This window comes from Macrobrachium rosenbergii, chromosome 51 (genome assembly GCF_040412425.1).
Source record: "Macrobrachium rosenbergii isolate ZJJX-2024 chromosome 51, ASM4041242v1, whole genome shotgun sequence".
Taxonomy (NCBI): domain Eukaryota; kingdom Metazoa; phylum Arthropoda; class Malacostraca; order Decapoda; family Palaemonidae; genus Macrobrachium; species Macrobrachium rosenbergii.
The window spans coordinates 53,695,383-53,715,309 of record NC_089791.1 but is presented as its reverse complement, the minus strand read 5'-3'; the positions used below and the strand labels follow the sequence as shown (position 1 = coordinate 53,715,309).

Below are 19,927 nucleotides of genomic sequence, written 5' to 3'. Positions count from 1 at the left end.
AATTTACAAATCTACCACTGGGCATCAAGTGTTCTTTATTTTTCATGAGAGTTGAATGTCATTTTCCTACCATTACCACCTCTTCTGTCTAATTCGGGATGAATTTGTTCTTGAACTCCCCTTCCTGCAACAGATTTACAATCTAGATCAGCTTCACAACTTTGGTATAGCCATTTTCGCCCACTGATAGCTTATCTTAAATAAAGGTTAAAAATACCTAAAATCCAGCATGTTCAAAACTCCTAGTTAAAATTGACTTGAATACAATAACTCTTCATTTATGAAGCCTAGACAAAAATATATCTTGTATTCAGTGCAGTGGAAGGGTTACTCAAAGAACATGAAATGGTGTGAGTCATCAATTTGCCACATTGTGCCTGGTCAGAAGGAGGAAAAAGGTTCAATGACAACAAAACACCTGGTAAGCTCCACATGACAGCTATATAGATCTTATTAATGCTGTTACAGAATACCAGGATAGCTGCAAACAAATAACAAGGAGGAGATAAAATGACTAAAATATCCAAAACCACAGCTTTGCTAAAACAAACACTACTTAGAAAAATTGAGCAAAGCAAGCAGGAAGAGGCACAATCAGAATTATTGTTAAGATAGTAAGTGAGGTGATTATTACCTTGGGGCAAGTGAGGGAGAACTTAAGACAAAGATTACCTTCTCCTGAAGGTTAATCAGGTAAGACAGGTGGCTCTTGTTCATGTAAAATTTCCCTTGCACTTCCCAGATTTATGATGGGAAGATGTCCCTCCCATTCTGTGAGCAGAAATATCGTTTCCCAAGTTTTGGAAATTTTGAAAAGGTGTAACTCGTTGCCATTGAGTCCATGGTCAGAGAGGGAAGAAGACTGTATTGCAGATGAAGATTTGATTAAAAAAGTGCTGCATGCTACAGTTGAGATGGTTTGGATCATGATGAAATGAATAATTAATGTTAGTCAAGAAACCATTTTTCATGGAAGTAGCACAAAGCCACCAACCAGGAAATCTACAAAATGGTGTTTGAAGACCTTTTTCAAAAAGAGAATTTAATGGCAAAAATGCTCTAAAAAAAAGAATGATTGATTAAAAACTAAATTCTCTTCATAACCATATTTGGGAAACACTGACATGAAATTATTTAGTGGTATGCAAACCTCAATCAGGGCAGTCATTTTTGAAAGTTAAAGTCTTTATTTGAGCTAAAAGATCATTGCAGTTCCAACTGGAAACACAGTTCGTCTCTGCATCACACTCCACCTGAAAAAAACAGAAATGTTATATGTACAGCAGTGAATATTCATTTACTGACACACAGTTGAGCTGCTACACGAACTTTTCAATATCACAAAAAATGTCAGCTTCCAGTAAGCTCAACTGAGACTTCATCTAACATTATGGATTGACCAAAAAATCTGTCTAGCACTCATGAACCCACCTCTTTAACCAGGATTTACAATTAACCTGAACATTCAACTACACTACCAGTAGTTAACCAATTTGATTGTGAATTGCTATTGTAGTGAAATACATAAATTTGAATCCGATCTTTAAAACAAACAATGAACATTGATCCGAAAGCTCATGTAGGTTTAGCGTTACCTAAATCAGGCGACAATACATCACCAAAATCCGTCGAACAAAGCTGACATAGACACTTGGTGATGACTTGAGCGCCAGCAGAAACAGAATGAAGTTGTCTGCTAGTAGTCCCGTTAGTTGGAGGGACCAGCCGCCTGCACTATACTTTGAGGCATTACCCGTGAATTTTTTAATTTAAGCTGCCAAGCAAGGAAACTGTAGGCTAAGTAATTACTTGGTAAGTCACTTATATAAAATGCAATGGTCTGTATTCTTGTAGGAACAATTTCCATATTCTAAGGGGATGGAGAAAGAAAGTTTCCTGGTTAACAAATTTCAGGTCTGTTTCAACCAAGAAGTTTACCCATACCACTGAGTCAAAATACTTTACTTTCATATGGCCGGCCCCCATCAGGAGTGATTGAATAGGGTTCTGCTTTAATGTTTATCATTGATCATGAATTCTGATTTTTTATCTTTTACTTCAGGAAGCCAATATCCACTTCTAACCTAGATATCAAGATCTGAATTAACCCTAATAATTAGTGATAACCATTTAGTCCTGCAGGAGTTTCATGAGTATTATCATCACTCTCAAATAAGTGAACATACACTTAGAGCAAGTCTAAAAGGAAACTTGCATAGCAAGCTCTCTAAAATGGTAAGCCTTACATAATACAAAGATCATATACAGTATATTTTTCATAAAAAAAGCAATACTAGTTAAAAAAAACTGTGCTCTGTGCTGGAAAAAGTTTACCATTTATGAGTGTATGTGACAGTTATTTGTGCCACCAGAAAACTAAAGCCAGAAGAGATGCATAACAAAAACAAATAAGAGTTTCTTACTTCACTTTGGACTTTGATTTTCCACCACCCTTCTTGGGATTATTTTCCTTGTCATCTTGTGGCAGGAAATCTAAGCTGTCAATCTTGCCCTACAAAATAAATAAAACAAGAGTATTATACACAACAAAAAAATTTCAAAGAACAAACAACTTGAGAAAAAATTTAGATATGAAATTTCAGTAATTCAAGTGCTCTAAACTTGTCCATGAGTAATCATATCTGAAAAGACTAAAATTGGAGACAATTCCAAGGTTTAATATTATTTTCATGGGAAATCGAATTCTCAGCATCGAAGGGTATCTTATATGTATAAAAAGATACTCCTCAGTCCTAATCAACCAATACTTCATTTCAAGGAATATTCAGCAAGTAGAATGGCCTGTGAAATGTGTACATCATCCAAGAAATTTTTCATTGTGTTCAGTGTTCAACTTATGAATAGGCCTGTTAACTATACAGTACTTACAAAAAGATTAACCGATAAAACTAATCACTTGAAAAAAGTGTTGCTATTCTTACCTTTCTGTATTTGTTGAGTTTGTCTATCATTGCTTTCTTCTCTTTGATCTTTTCTGCTCCACTTCAATTTGTACTTGTTTACCATATTTCTTAATATCCCTGATCTTCTTCACCCTTTCACTAAGTTCCAGGCCCTTCTGCTTCTTCAGTAATCTGTTGCGGATCTGTGTATGGGAAATTTGCCGATGAATCCTTACAAATACCCTTTAAGTGTTAGATAAAATAAATATAAAGTTTCCATAACACTCGAAAAAAAATAAATCTTCCCAACTGCTACTGAAGGTGATCTGACTGAATCTGGTTACTATAGAGGCATCACATTTTCATCAATCATAATGAAAACATTTGGCAAGGTTGGAGAAAAATTATAAAATCTTATAAGGATATTCAAGCTGGTTCTAGAAAAGACAGGAGTTGCACAGATCAGATATTTATGCAGCAGTGCATAAAATTTAAAAATCAACTTTTGATGGCTTTTGTTGATTATAAGAAGGCATATGACAGAATCCACAGACCAACACTAAGGAAGGTCTTGCATAACTATGGCATTCCCTTTAAATATGTAAAGCTAACACAAATTATTCATGAATGAAGTAGATGCAAGGTTAATGTTGATGGGATCCTATCAAGTGAACTTGATAGGAAATGTTTTTTCACTTTGCTACTTGCCCTTCTTATAGATTTTATGATGACAAATTGTTGTGTGGAATAGAATAAAAGATTTAGATGGCAGTAATGACAAGAACTTAACAGACTACGAATAAAGACACTACTTTGTTAATCAGCAAACCATCACTAGATCTCAAAGCCTGCCTAAGAAATTGCATCATATATCGAGAAGGATGCAACTCGAAATAAATCTAAGAAAAACAGAAGTAATGAGGACTGAATATGCACACAGGGACACAAGAAATCAAAACTATTTACACTCCTGATTTCTCAAAAATAGGTATGGGTACATCAGTCGGTTTTTCCCCCAGATTTTCTACAAATTAAGAAACTTTAAGCTTGGAAACTAAAATGTATCAGCTAAATGGATGGGAATGGAATATGAAATTTACGCCAAAGGCCAAGCGCTGGGACCTATGAAGTCATTAAGTGCTAAAAGGGAAACTGAGAGTAAAGAAGGTTTAAAAGGTGTAAAAAGAGAAAAACCCTCACAGTTCCACTATGAAACAATTGTTAGGAGAGGATGGAAAGTAAGATGGAAAAATGAAAATATGAATGTTAGTGGAGTAAAAGGAATGAAATGCGTTGCAGCTAGGGGGCGGAGGGATACTGCAAAAAACCTAAAGTAATGCCTGCAGTGCACTGCATGAGGTGCATGACAGCACTACCCACTACAGAGCTTATCTGCTAAATGAAAATCAGTAAGATCTTAGGTGTTATTTTGTACACAAGATAACTCTTGTTTTTGAAAGGGTGTATAAACATACCTTTTGCATATGTTCATCACTTTTTGCCATTTCTGCAAAATAGTCCTCTGGTCGCATAGTGGGTAACTCAAGTTCCTTCAGTCGCTTGTAACCTTCGAGTACAGCTGCCTGAGCCTGCCTATAAAAAGTCATTTCACGCTTGAAGTCGTTGTGAAGGGGATCATCGTCTATGTTAAAGTTTTTTGTCTTGCTTCTCATGAACTTCTCTCGTTGCTGTGCGTGCTCTTCGATCTGCAAAGAACATTACTCTCACTACAAAGTTCTTTCTTCCTTATTTTTTGAGCCAATAAAAAGTATTTAGAACCCTGGTACAAATAATTAAAAAACCCACAAGTGGCTGACGTACCATACTTCACGTGCACTTCTATATTATTTTACTTAAAATAAGAACAACTCAAAGTTACATCAATAATGTAAAAATAAGAACAACTCAAAGTTACATCAATAATGTAATCTTTCTGGAAAGATAATTAATTTCTGTGGTCAAACACTTAAAATTTTCAATATAAATACCATACAGGAAACTCCATTCGCGGGTTTCTCTGTGGAACATATCTACCGATTATTCATGAAAAATTCGCCCATTCACAGTATTTTTCACTAAGAAATATTCACTAATTACTGTATTTTCATACAATTTTCATGAATAAATGCACTTTTTGTGATAAAACTATTAAAATACTCAGGTATATGCATTTTTACAAGGTTTTTCTTGTGTTTAAACTTCAAAATGGGCAGTTCTAAGTGTTTTTAGAGGAGTTTTAAGTATTCATGGATTTTAGCTATTCGTGGGGGGGGGTGCGGTACGCATCCCCCGCGAATATGGGGGTTCACTGTATTAACAGAAAACTACTGTACCAAGGTACAAAAAAAACTCATGGGAAGGTTTTATGTAAAGTACACTGTTCACCTTGATTTCACTTTTCAAGTTGGGTTGTTCTGTTTCAATTATACAAGTTATTCAGGATATTTTAAAAAATATCTACTCATATCCATGCTCACATTTCACCTCTTAATTCAAATTTTTCTGTTCTGTTACTCCTTCGTCTAAGAGAAAAAATACACAATTCTTCACATTCAACAAAAATTTAGCTCATTTTGGTTAGTTTTCATTGTACAGTACCACTAATAATATGACTTGACCATCCCTTATTAATATACTCCAATTTTTCATACTTCTATAAAGAGGAATTTCAGGTTTCATGCAAAAGAAGCAAATATTTATCACTCTAATTTAAAAAAATAACAAATTAATAACCAAATTAACATTAACATACCTCAACGTTCAGCTCTGGTGCTAAGGCTGCAGCTTCAATACAGATGTCCATTCTTTCTATCCATGGTAAATCAAGCTTAAACTCTGCTAACTTATTTTTCAAACCTTTCTGTTGACAAAATAACACCATAATACATTATCAAAGCTGTCACATTAATTCTGTAACACTTAAACATTTTTACTTTTGAATCCTTTAATCATTACATACCTTAGTCTTTGCAAGACAACTCAGTAACACCAACTTGAAAGATTTTACAAGGAGAAAAGTCTTACTGGTATGCTCAGCTCATTCACCTCTGGCTTGGAAGAGGCAGCATCACTCATCCACATGACTTATTTGAAGTTGGTTATGCTGCCCTACTTCCAAGGATTACAGCTATTATTTCAACTTATTGGGATGTAGCAGTCTTATTTTTCATCCACATACTTGTTCCATTCATTCTGCTTCACTTGGACATGTTGTGCTTAGTGTTTATTTATTTTATTAATCTTTTATCTTCATTCATTATCAAGGGTTACTAAGTGAATATTTTACCACTTTTGCCAGTTCACAATAACAACTTCATTCAGTTGTCTCACATGTTCGTTTCTAAATATTTTGAATTATCTAGTCTTCAGATATTTTGTATTTTCAACAGCAAACTGTATACTTCCTGTCATTTATTTAGTGTTTGGGGAATTATTTTACCTTGACTGACTTTGCACACTTGTGTAGGTGATGATAGTACGTTTGATAATTCATTTATGTTATCCATAGGCAAGATCCAGCACTTGCAGTGCCTAAGGTGTGTGTGAAATGGACCGTGGATCAGTGGCACCTCCATGTTCAAGGGTGAGTGTACAACCATCTTGTACCCAGTACAGCTGTTGGTGAGTCTTTTGACTTCTTCCTCATCTTGTCATGCCACAGATAAAACCAACAAGTTTCTTTTTTTTGCCTGATGAACCTTTGCCCATACTGATTTGTCCCTCTCCTGACGATCTCCCTTTCATCCTTATGAGGGATCTTCCAATCTCCTCATCACCTGCCACTTTCATTTCACATTCATTCTTTGCACTCTTCTTGCACTTCATCTTGCAATGTCATCCACTCCCTTTATTGGAGCTCATCCATTCTTTACTGCCCAAACACAAAAAGAAGGTTGCCCCTGTGTTCCATGGCCAGCCTTTCATTATGGTTGATTCATCCATGGATGAGCTGACCACAGCCTCAAAATCCTCCACTTCAGCAACTCTGCTTCCAGTCTCACTGTCAATACCTACTGCTGCTTTCGGAACGTCTGTTGGTTGACTATCATCCGAAGTTTCTGTGGTCTCACCAATGATACAACTGCTCCTAAGCAACCCTTTGATTCCAAGTATGCAACGACTTCTACCTCAGTTGCTCCCAAGTCACATCTGTCTTTATGTGTATGTCTTTCCCAAGTACTATACAACCTTCATGTACTAAAATACTTCCACGAACTAAACAGGCCATATACTCATCTGTGGCATATCCTACACTTCCTGTGTACATGATATCCTAATAACAGCAAGAAGAGGTGATAAATCAGGGAAGCACAGCACAGCCACTCTACAAGAAGCAACACAGAGAACTGACACTTTGCCTTTCACTCCTGTAGAGTGTGGTCTGGCATGTAGAGTGGAATCTTTCTTCTTTCAAAATTTATCAAGTTGGTATGGCACAAAGCCTTGTGTTCAGTAAAGCTATTTACAAGTAATGGGTCTATAAATATGTGCTTTATTATAAAACTATCATTTTAATCATATCAAAAGTATACTAACATACTGTATCACCTTAAGTTTGGATGTACTGACAATCAACTGTCTTTGAACAGGAACACCTGGCTTGCTATTGAGTACACATTTCAGTTAAATATGGGGGTGATTAGAAACCATCAAATGAAATTTACATTCTTTCATTCTTTTCTGTTTGCTGTTTCCTTAGTAGCTATGTTTAGTTCTATCTTTTTCCTTGATTTCAAGCACAAAACAAAGTTGTTTTATGCACTGTGTTACCAAAGGCATCCAGTGATGCACAAAATGTATTTCTCTATCAAAATAGCTAACACTTACCAAATGCTCAACTTACCACATTATTTATAAATTCTTTTTCTGTTTCTGTTTTAGTTCTGAAGTCCACAATGCCTGGCTTGAGTTCACCTTTCTTAAACTGTCTCTCAAGCTGCAATAAAGCAGTAAATATGGTTAGATATACTACACAGCACAGATTAATGCATATTCAACAAAGATCACTGGAGCTGTAAATAGCAGTTTCATGCGACTTATAGAAAATTGTCAAAATTCAACTTATAAATGTACCATTATGTGTGAATGACATTTGCATGAAGAGGACACTAAGCTCCTCTCTTTTCAAAATCTCATGAATGTTATAAAAGAAAATGCCAGAGACTTCACATAACTACAGCAACATTGCATATACTGTACAGTAAACCCTCCGTATTAGCGGGGAATGCATACCGCACTCCCACCCCCACAAACAGCTAAAATCTGGGAATACTTAAAACCCCTCTAAAAACACTTAGAACTGCCTATTTTGATAGTTAAAACAAAAAAAAACTCTAAAAATGCTTATACCTGAGTATTTTAATAGTTTTACCACAAAAAGTACATTTAGACATGAAAATTATAAGAAAATACAGTAATTAGTGAATATTTCTCAGTGAAAAAAACCGCAAGGCCAAATTTTCCGCAAATAATGGGTAGAAACATTCCACAGAGAAATTCGCGAATACGGGGGGTTTACTGTAAAACCTAATGGAACTTTTTCCCAATGCAGTTGGCCAATTTTTTCAATGTACAGTATTTTGAGTTCAATGGAATTGGAATATTCACTTTAGGCCTGTTAGATCATTCAGCGCTGAAAGAGAAACTGGGAGTAAAGGTTTGAAAGTTGTAACAGGAGGAAAACCTCGCAAGTACACAATGAAACAATTCTTAGGAGAGGGTAGAAAGTGTGACTGAAGAAAGATAATATGACTGGAGGTACAATAAAAGGCACGAAAGGTTTTGCAGCTAGGAGCCGAAGGCATGCTGCAAAGAACCATCAGTAATGTCTACGGCACACCACATGAGGTGCACTGAAGGCACTAACCCCCCTGCCCCGTGGGCCATTTTGTGTTCATGAATTCAATTGTTACAGCTGTTACAGAACCACATTAAATCCTCATGGTCTCTTGGAACCTTGTAACAGTCCCTGTTCACCCCTTGAATGTTTCATGGTACCCGCTATCCCACTCATCATCCCCAATCCTTCTTCACCTCTTACCTCAATATCTGAATCTGAACCTTCAGCAGCTTCTTTTTCATCTATGGTAGTGTACTCTATATCAGAATACTCACTATCACTGTCCTCGGCCATTGCTGTCTCTTTGACTCACCTGAAAAAACATTATTCTGTTATATATTGTACACTAAATCTCCTTAAAAATGAATACTGCACTGCTAAGCTACATCATAGGGATACTTACTCCATCAATTATTTATATTCAGTTTTTCATATACAGTAGATTACTATCATTACCTTATCAATACTACCATTATTTATTATTATTATTCAGAAGATGAACCCTATTCATATGGAACAAACTCATAGGGGCCACTGATCTGAAATTCAAGCTTCCAAAGAATATGGTTTTGAGTTGAAGTTATCACATAAACTAAATGCCCACAGCTTAAGCCCGACAAGGAAATGACAGAACATGTTACAATGTCAAAAGAGTTAAAAAAATAAACTTAACATTACAAAATATACATGAAATACATCTTGCACAAGCAAAGCAACAGTAAGGTTGATAACTAACCAAACTGCTACCTGTGTGACCCTGCTTAAAACTGCTTTAGATAGGAGAAAATATCACTTTTGGCCTTTCAATATTGACAAAGTTTCACCTCCTCTCAGTGATAAGACGTAGCCTACTGTATTTTAGTTCACTGGGTCATCAAGAAAATCAATATGGCTGAAGTGACCACAAATAGCCTCAAAACTAATCCAAAATGGTCACAACTTAAGTTTATTTTCACTTACAGGATTACTCATGTAAAACTATATTTTTCATCATTAAATGTAAGTTGTCTGCTGCAGCTTTAATAGAAATTACTATCACACCACTTTGGATGTGTAGTCATTTACCATCTTCAATATAATCTGCAATGTAATTCAATGTCTATATCAAAAACAGCATGCAAGTGTAATTAAAAATCGTGACTGTTTCAGTACATTTATTAGGTTGCCCTGGTTTTCTTGTGAACCACCATCTCTTTTTAAGGTTACTACAACCAAATCACCATCATTAATGGTTTTATATCAAGTTTTAACATTCCAATGTATGGTTAAACATCACTGGTTCTAACCATTCTGATCATTAGTTTTCCCAAAACACTTATGACAAAGGAAGCTGCAGGTAGTATACAGGAGGAGGAGTCATGGCTTACTTAGATGGGGTCCATGGTTTGAATTCCCCCCCGAGGCAGGTAAGGGCTCGATGTCCAAGGTAAGCTTGGGTAAAAATAGGTCTAGCCAGGTCATATGGTAAAACTTTAAGACTACTACCAAGCCCCTCTGGTTTTGGTAACTACCAGATTGCGTGCAAAATGGGTGCCATGTTTAGTACCAGCCCCTTGAAGATAAACGTACAAACATAAGCAAAAGACGGCAAATACCATAAAGATAAACAAGACAAAGTTAAACAAAATCCTAAACAAAAGGTGGTAAATACTCTGGTCTGCAACTGGTGGGAACCAGGCTGCAGTAATAGTCTTCAGTTTTACTAGCTATACTCCCTCTGAAATGCCTACTACAGATAAGGGGTAGCCTAGGCTAGACATGCATCCATCTATATTGGCTCCAAAGATGCATCCACGTAAACTCACGCTACTAAGTTTTACCAAAAAAACAACAGCACACTAAGTTTTTGTATTCCCACATGAAAAACCCCAGTTTCCTAGTAGCCTACAGTCCCCCATTATTTTTGACTTGGAGAGGATACTCTACCTCAGGAACTAAAGATTAGCCTAATGGGGCCAGTTGAGAACGATAGACACAGTTCCACTGAAGAAAACAAAACTAACCTTTCCTAGAATGCCATGACCTGACCTAACCAGACTTTACCTTCCTAACCTGACTTAGGGCGCCATGCCCTGACCTGGCTGGGGGAGCTTCACCAATCCTAGTCCCCCAAGTAACACTGGACATCGGAAACATGGACTAAACTTCCACTCAGAGGTAGTGTTAGAACTGCTCCCTTTGTTCTATAAACCACCCAGTATATGACAAACGGTAAAATAACGCCAATGACACATATGAATCGCCCAATTTGCAAATTTTCACTCAATATTTAATTGGTGAAACAACAACAAAATTAAACTTTTAAGAATACTTTCACAAGATTGAAATTTCATGAATAAAATGAGCTATAAGATACTGCCATACGAACTAAAATAAGCATGTGAAGTCTTCGTAAAATAAGTGTTGAAGACAATTTTGAATCCAATAGGCCTACTGCATCACACCAGCGAGTGTGCAACCTGAACCACTGTATTACACTTCCTTCCCAGCACTCAATTAATGATGTTCTGAACATAAATTGCATATTTATGTTATGTTTATCACTATTACTCAAGATTTTAGTTGTAATCAGCACAATAAAACATTTTGTTGTCTAGGCTATAATAGGCTAAATGAAGGTCAAAATCATTTGAAACACCCAAAAGACACAGGCTGTGGCTAATAAATATACCTGTACCCTCAAATACCACTTACAACATCCCCAAGCTTTTCAGAACATTTACCTTATTCACAGACCTAGACTATAAAAGTTAGGTTAGGCCTTTAGCAGGCAGACTATTAGCACACCCATCTACCTCGGTAATATCATTTTAGGTGCCAAGCGGACACTATGTGTAGGCTAGAACCTGCTCCTTGAGGATGAATGCATAAAGTGGTAAATATCACAAAAATAAACAATGGTAAAACTGAAGGTAGAACAATGGGGTTGCTCCACATCAGGTATTACCTTAGAAATTGACTTCTCGGTAATTCTAAGCCGTAGTTCTGCAGTGAGCTAGATTGTGGCAATTAACGTTTTCCTATGTTATTTTACTTGCTTTACAAGAATTTAAAGTAATATATTGTCGGACGGCTGTAACTAAACTGTAATTGACCTTTGAAGATTACATGATGGGGTAGCTCTAATCCGGCATTCCTCGGCGAGCCCTCCACACCCCTCCATAGCTAATGCTGTGCAAAAATTGTAACCAGCCTCGGGTTTACTGTTGCCAATTTTGTCGTATTAGCTATGGGTGAAGTGAGGTTTCGCCGCGGAACGCCGCTTAGACTACCTGTCATGTGTCTTCAGTTGTCATCATAGTTTAGCCACAGCTGACCTACAAAATATTACTTAAGTGTTGTAAAGCAGAAAATAACATAGGAAACATCACCTGCTATAGTCAGCTCACCGACAGCTTTTCTTAGAATTACCAGTTTTTGCAGTTTCGGTTGCTTATTAACAATTTACTGTTACTTTTTGGTGGTCAACTATAATTAACCTATAATTAACATCAGAACTGATATGCTTGGTAAAACTTTACCTTAGTTGCACAGCCTGATTCCCGCCAGTCGCCAACCAGAACAGGTTTCTCATACATACATTGGCATAACCTTTCCTATAATGCCAGGTCCTGGCCTAACCAGATCTTACCCACCTAGCCTAACTTAGGGCGACGTGCCCTGACCTGGCCAGGAGACCCTCCCACCAAAAAGTTTGTAACCTGTCCCAATTGAAAACTGATGGGAATCAGGCCACGCAATCAAAGTAAAGTTTTACCAAGTGTTTTTGTATGCTGGCCATCCTGGAATGCTTTCACGCATGCACAGTGTTACAGGGGAGGTTTTGGTAAAAAGTGGAGTTCCCTTCACCAGGGGGGAGGGGTGTTTCAGGTAGCGGACCACCACAACTAAGTAACATGGCCTGCTAGGTTAGGTTAGGGTACCTTAAGTTAGTATGGTTCCTTTATAAAAGGTTTCCTTAGCCAATCCCTTCTTGAACATATGGCTCCCTAATGACTTATGCATGCGCAAAACCATTCCATAGGCCTAACAACGGTAGATCTAAGTAGTAGCTCCGTGGCAGTGATTTCCTTCTTACTTGACTTTTTCTATAGTTTTCTGGTTGCTAATTATGGATTTATCTTCAATTTTTGTTGTAAGAATGTAATTAACCTGTAATTAACCCTCGAAGTCCATCCAACAAGGGGTTTCTATATGCGATCTTCACAAGACAGAGCACGGGTTCATCTGTTTGGAACGGTTCATATCCCGTCCGGCAAGTGCAATAACTTGTTAACATATGTGTAACCCCCGGGCCAGTACTAAACACGGCAAAGGGACTTTCCATCCCCGATGCCAGTACTAAACACAGCAAAACGAAATTTAACTCCCTCCTCATTGGCAAATGCTCCTCTGTTTTTCCCCTCCAGAGGGCGCTCTCCAATGTAAACATTCGCCCATTTCTGTGTTCTCCACCACCCAAAACCCCGAATTCCCAGTCCCCCTTTACTGTTGAGTAAGGGGGCAAATAACAGTTGGCCGACAACAAACTCACCGCCAGTATCAGAAACCCTAAATGTGTAGAAAAAACCAGTTTCAAGGTAAGAGCTAGTGCTTAGAATTACCACAACAACAACAAATCAGTCCAAGCGGTTACCCTCTAGTTTTACCAAACTGAAGACTACTAATGCGCCCCTCTGGTTCAGGAACTATCACTTTACGTGCAAAATGGCTGACGTGTTTAGTACCAGCCCATTGGGAATAAATGTCAAATTCGTGACCTCCTAGGATACTCTGCATCTTACCCTCAACCATTTCTTACACATAATTTCATGTTAGCGAGGTACAAATAGTATAACATAGGCCTACTCTAATGCTAGAATATATAAAGTTAGAGAAGCCTGGCCTACGACAAACGGGCAATGCAGATACACCTAGGCTACAGGCCTAAGCTAGGCCTAGGCTTCAGCTAGGCTAACCTTGCCTCGTATTTACCTAAGGTCAAAGAAAGTATGAATTTCATAACGTTCCACTTACCGCTTGTGAAATACTTTTTTCTATATTCGATTTAAGAAGTTAATTAATGAAACACAAATCTGTGTAGTTAATCAAGTCTAACTGCTTAGCGGATGAACCACGAAGTTTGACCACATTGTCACCGAGTGGTAATATTAGTAGTAGTAGTAGAGGACGAAACTCTCCTTCGAAACGGCTCCTCTTTAGCTCGTTCTTTTCTCTTATGTGCGCTTATTTAAGTTTATCTCTGTAATACCATATATTTTTTAAAGATCCCTTTCTATTTTCAATTTCTTCTTTTGGTAGATCTGCAAACAGAAGGATATTAGCTATCAATTTCTCTTTATATTTTTGACGTGGCTCTTGCACGAATCTACTACGAAGTTTGGAATCTTTCTCTCTATAACGGTTCATCCTTATTTGGCTACACTATAACTATTCTGACATCTTTATTTACAGCTTCTTTGCTGTGCTTTCAGCATTTTTAAACTCGCTATGTATAGGATTTCAAAGTTCGTATTTATTATCGTGGAAGACCGATACAGATTAATTGATAATTCAGTCTATCCTCATCCCAAACCCATATTTATTTTGGAGGTCCTACTAGAATGAAATCTATTGAGTTCCCTTCTGTGTTACGGTGCTGCAGAAAAACCACAGCATTAACATTTATTTCTTTACATTGTCTGTGTGTGTGTATATGCATATGTATATATATATAGTTATATATATACATATATATATATATATATATATATATATATAAGCATATATATATATATATAAATACTTTGATCCTAAACCCAGGTCTCTCAGGTGGAAAGCAGGGCGTTAACCACTGGGCCATACAAGTCTAAAAGAAGTTGGAACCTGAGAGCAACTGCACAAAACCACCTGGGCAAGCTAACTGCTTGCATACCAGCGAGTTTTCCAACTTCCCGACTCAGCAATGACCCAATGAACAACATTTCATTCGAATTATCCCTTCTGAGTGAATAAGATGAAATCATCAACACACAATCACGTGGGAACAGAAATAAATTCGACTCACGTCGGGATCGAACCCAGGTCTCAGGTGGAAAGCAGGGCACGTTAACCACTGGGCCCATACAAGTCTAAAGAGGATTGGAACCTGAGAGCAACTGCCGCTAAGGACTACTCGCAAGCTAACTGCTTGCATACCAGCGGATTTTCAACTTCCGACTCAGCACGACCCAATAGACAACATTTCATTCGACTTATCCCTTCTGAGTGAATAAGATAGAAATCAACACACAATCACGCAGTGTGGAACAGAAATAAATTTCGACTCACGCCGGATCGAACCCAGGTCTCCCAGGTGGAAAGCAAGGGCGTTAACCACTGGGCCATACAAGTCTAAAAGAAGTCGGAACCTGAGAGCAACTGCACCTAAGCGAATTACCTGGGCAAGCTAACTGCTTGCATAACAGCGAGTTTTCCACCTTCCTGACTCAGCAATGACCCAATAGACAACATTTCATTCGAATTATCCCTTCTGGAGTGAATAAGATAGAAATCATCAACACACAATCACGTGTGGAACAGAAAAAATTTCTGACTCACGTGGGATCGAACCCAGGTCTCTCAGGTGAAAGCAGGGCGTTAACCACTGGGCCATACAAAGTCAAAAGAAGTTGGAACCTGAGAGCAACTGCACCCAAAGAATTACCTGGGCAAGCTAACTGCTTGCATACCAGCGAGTTTTCCCCAACTTCCCGACTCAGCAATGACCCAATAGACAACATTTCATCTGAATTATCCTTCTGAGTGAATAAGATAGAAATCATCAAACATTAACACGTGGAACAGAAATGTCTTCTGACCACGTCGGATCGAAACCCAGGCCCTCAGGTAAAGGGCGTTACCCACTGGGCCACAAGTCTAAAAGAAGTTGGAACCTGAGAGCAACTGCACCCAAGCGAATTACCCGGGCAAGCTAACTGCTTGCTTCCACCCGAGAGTTTTGGGTTCGATCCCGACGTGAGTCAGAAATTTATTTCGTTCCACACGCGATTGTGTGTTGATGATTTCTATCTTATTCACCAGAGGATAATTCGAATGAAATGTTGTCCATTGGTCATTGCTGAGTTTGGGAAGTTGGGGAAACTGCTGGTATGCAAGCAGTTAGCTTGCCCAGGTAACCCTTCTGGGTGCAGTTGCTCAGGTTCCAACTTTTAGACTTGTATGGCCCAGTGGTTAACGCCCTTGCTTTCCACCTGAGAGACCTGATCGATCCTGACGAGTCAGAAATTTATTTCGTTCCACACGTGATTGTGTGTTGATGATTTCTATCTTATTCACCAGAAGGGATAATTAATGAAATGTTGTCTATTGGGTCATTGCTGAGTCGGGAAGTTAAAAACTGCTGGTATGCAAGCAGTTAGCTTGCCCAGGTAATTCGGGTGCAGTTGTTTCAGGTTCCAAACTTCTTTAGACTTGTATGGCCCAGTGGTTAACGCCCTGTTTTCCACCTGAGAGACCTGGTTCTGATCCCCGACGTGAGTCAGAAATTTATTTCTGTTCCACACGTGATTGTGTGTTGATGATTTCTATCTCATTCACTCAGAAGGGATAATTGAAATGAAATGTTGTCTATTGGGTCATTGCTGAGTCGGGAAGTTGGGGAAAACTTCGCTGGTATGCAAGCAGTTAGCTTGCCCAGGTAATTCTTTGGGGCAGTTGCTCCAGGTTCCAACTTCTTTTAGACTTGTATGGCTCCAGTGGTTAACGCCTGCTTTCCACCTGAGACCTGTCTGATCCACGCAGTCAGAAATTTATTTCTGTTCCACACGTGATTGTTGTTGATGATTTTTGATCTTATCACTCAGAAGGGATAATTCGAATGAAATGTTGTCTCATTGGGTCATTGCTGAGTCGGGAAGTTGGGAAAACTGGTATGCAAGCAGTTAGCTTGCCCAGGTAATTTCTCAGTGCAGTTGCTCAGGTTCCAACTTTTTTAGACTTGTATGGCCCAGTGGTTAACGCCCTTTGCTTTCCACCTGAGAGACCTGGGTTCGATCCGGACAGAAATTTATTTCTGTTCCACACGTGATTGTGTGTTGATGATTTTATCTTATTCACCAGAAGCGGAGAATTAAATGAAATGTTGTCTATTGGGTCATTAAGTGAGTCGGGAGTTGTGGAAAATCACAGCATGCAAGTGTTAGTTTGCCCTGGCAGCTGTTCTGTGGTTCCAACTTCTTTTAGACTTGTATGGCTCCAGTGGTTAACGCCTCTGCGCTTCACCTGAGACCTGGTTCGATCCTCGACGAAACAGAAATTTATTTCTGTTCCACACGTGATTGTAGGATGATTTATATATATATATATATATATATATATATATACATATATATTATATATATATATATTGTATATATCTTTCTAATTAATTTTTGGTATTTTCACTCAACACAGTGCATCGCCAGTATTTTAAAGTATGGGATGAAGAGAACAGAGTACTAATTGTCCAACTTTAAGAGGTTTGAGTTGAAACTAGTCTTCATGAACGAGCATCATAAAGTTTTAAAAAATTGAAAAGGATTTAACCCTCCAGCCGGAAAATTTCGGAAGTACAGAAAATGTAGCAAAAAAAAAAAAACACACACACACACACAATAACTACTCTGTACTGAAGTATAAAATTGTCAGATGCTTAGGCCTTGAAGCTGTTGGATTGCTAAGTTTTCTATAAATCATTAATGAATCGGTCATTGGTGACAGTTTCTTTCCATTTTTAGTCGAGTATTCCGTAGTTATCATTCATTATCAAGAGAGGAAAATGAAAATGCTGTGTCATATTCAATATTTTTAATGAATAGGTCTACAATTCTACCTTCTTAAACAAGTCTATTTATATCAAATTGTACAGTATGCCCCTAACGCAATGCCCGTTGAAGCAATAGACAGTTATTCACAGAGTAGACGGACAGTGATTCCTTCAAGCCGTGTGAGGAGTTGCAAAGGATCCCAGGCAAGGATTAGGATTCTTGTGGATCCCTGCTCGTTCCAGAAGGTTCTCCGCTGAAGAGTAGGACGCCATAGCTTTGACGACAGTTTGCCTGCAATGGGAGAAATCAACAGAATTTGCCTTTATCGCTGAGAGAGAGAGAGAGAGAGAGAGAGAGAGAGAGAGAGAGAGAGAGAGAGAGAGAGAGAGAGAGAGAGAGAGAGAGTTGTGTTCGTTGCTCAAACAGTTCTTGATCAGTAAGCGCTTAAACCCATAGTCATACTGTATAACGGTTGGATATCAGTGTTTATTCGTCTCCACCATGCTCTCTCTCTCTCTCTCAATGCTTGTGGTTCAGTTCCTACTTACGTCAAGAGATTCCCGAAAACGGATCCCGCAAAACCGTGACTGTCTTCCAACTTCTGGATTGTCTCACAGACACCGGAGCGCCCTTCCTCTCCGCTAATGCGACCGTCTGCCACGTCTACCACCCACAGCTGGAAAAAAGACGTTATTTGAAAACATAATTTTGACGTTAGGTTTCTCTGCGGTAACCAACGGCCGAGTTAGATATCATGAGAAACGTTACTTTTTGACACAGCCGAGTTAGAAGTCACGAAAACATTACTTTTACTTAACACCCACAACAGAGTGAATATCACGGGAAATGTTGCTTTTTATTAACTCGTTCCTGGGAGGAAATGTCATTATATACTTTTAGTGTACAACTGTTGAAGTGACGTTAGGTTTCTCTACGATAACCAAAACAGTCGTCAAACATTATGAGAAACATTACTTTTTATTGGCATGTATAAGAGAGTTAAAGATCAAAAGAAACGTTAATTTTTATTAACTAGCTCTGGGATGAAAAGGCAGTATATACTTTTAGTGGACGACCTTTTAATTTGTAAAAAAAAAAAATCAACAATAAGAGAAAAGCTAGTCAAAACTGCTGAAGTCACGAGAAACATTATCTCTATTAACTCGTTTCTAGCGTAACCAACACCTGTGTGAACGTTGGGGGAACGAATAGAATAGAATATAAAATCTAGGCCAAAGGCCAAGCAAGCGCTGGGACCTATGATGAGGTCATTCAGCGCTGGAAGGAAAATCAAGAGTAAAAAGGTTTTTCAAAGGTGTAACAAGAGGAAAAAACCTCGCAGTTGCGCTATGAGTAAATTTTCGGGAGAAGGTTGAAGAAAATAAGATGGAAGAAAGAGAGTATGAACGAAGGTACAGTTAAAGGAACGAAAGGAGTTGCTGCCAGGGGCCGAAGGGACGCTGCAAAGAACCTTAAGTAATGCCTACAGTGGACAGAGTGAGGTGCACTGAAAGCACTGCCTGCCTACGGGGCGTTGGGGAATCACCAAGAGAGTATGAGAAAAATTTAATTTCCTTAGAGAATTAAACTTTAGGAATTACCCTTTTGACTTATGCGACAAAAACGTCTGTATGCTATTTAATAATAATAATAATAATAATAATAATAATAATAATAATAATAATAATAATAATAATAATAATAATAATAATAATAATAAAGCTGGAATATATTATCTCTTAGGTGAAATGTTTAATTTCCTAAGGTTTGTCTATGAATTATAGTTAGACTCCACCAGGTTTACAAGGTAGACAATATTGCACCTTAAAATATAAAGATGTCACAGAGAGAGAGAGAGAGAGAGACGAAACTTGCATTGCTACAAATCGCATCCATTTACGGAGAGAGAGAGAGAGAGAGAATCTTGCATTGCAACAAATAGCCTACATTTGCAAAAGAGAGAGAGAGAACGAATCTTGCATTGCAGGAAATCGCATGCATTTACGAAGAAAGAGAGAAGGAGAGATAGAGAGAGAATCTTGTATTGCAACAAATAGCCTCCATTTACGGAAAGAGAGAGAGCGAATGAATCTTGTAATGCAACAAACCGTCTATGTTTACGAGAGAGAGAGAATCTTAACTTCAACACTACCAACAATTTCTGACGATCTTTACACATTCATCATTCACTTACCGCCAATTGCGGACCGAGCATAGCGATGTCATTCACGAACGGAGTGACGCCCTTGGACTTTTTGTCTGTGACCGCTGCTCCTGCTGCTGCTGCTTCGTCGGGAATTATTTCGTCAGTAGCTTAAAGGGTTAAGAAAAGTCTCAAATAAACATCCACGGCGAAGAACTATTCAGTTTATATGTTTTAGAGGAACCTATTATTGGTT

The 19,927-nt window shown here is 38.1% G+C and overlaps 2 protein-coding genes across 2 annotated transcripts in view; both read right to left on the bottom strand.

The window, feature by feature from the left end:
* Window positions 1–2,404: 2,404 nt before the first annotated feature.
* On the bottom strand, window positions 2,405–13,897 carry LOC136833418 (probable rRNA-processing protein EBP2 homolog). Its single transcript, XM_067095561.1, is given in 8 exon segments — window positions 2,405–2,512; window positions 2,943–2,998; window positions 3,001–3,106; window positions 4,379–4,609; window positions 5,656–5,763; window positions 7,747–7,839; window positions 8,944–9,055; window positions 13,759–13,897. Coding segments are annotated over 7 exon segments (780 nt in total). The 5' UTR covers window positions 9,037–9,055; window positions 13,759–13,897; the 3' UTR covers window positions 2,405–2,419.
* Window positions 13,898–17,560: 3,663 nt separating this feature from the next.
* The window catches only part of LOC136833555 (uncharacterized), a 6,409-nt gene continuing 4,042 nt past the window's right edge, over window positions 17,561–19,927 (bottom strand). Inside the window, exons 6-8 of the mRNA XM_067095773.1 lie at window positions 19,723–19,841; window positions 18,077–18,204; window positions 17,561–17,819 (exon numbers count right to left, since the gene is read on the bottom strand). Of these exons, the coding sequence (XP_066951874.1) occupies window positions 17,699–17,819; window positions 18,077–18,204; window positions 19,723–19,841 (368 nt within the window). The 3' untranslated portion in view covers window positions 17,561–17,698. The remainder of the gene's footprint in view (window positions 17,820–18,076; window positions 18,205–19,722; window positions 19,842–19,927) is intronic.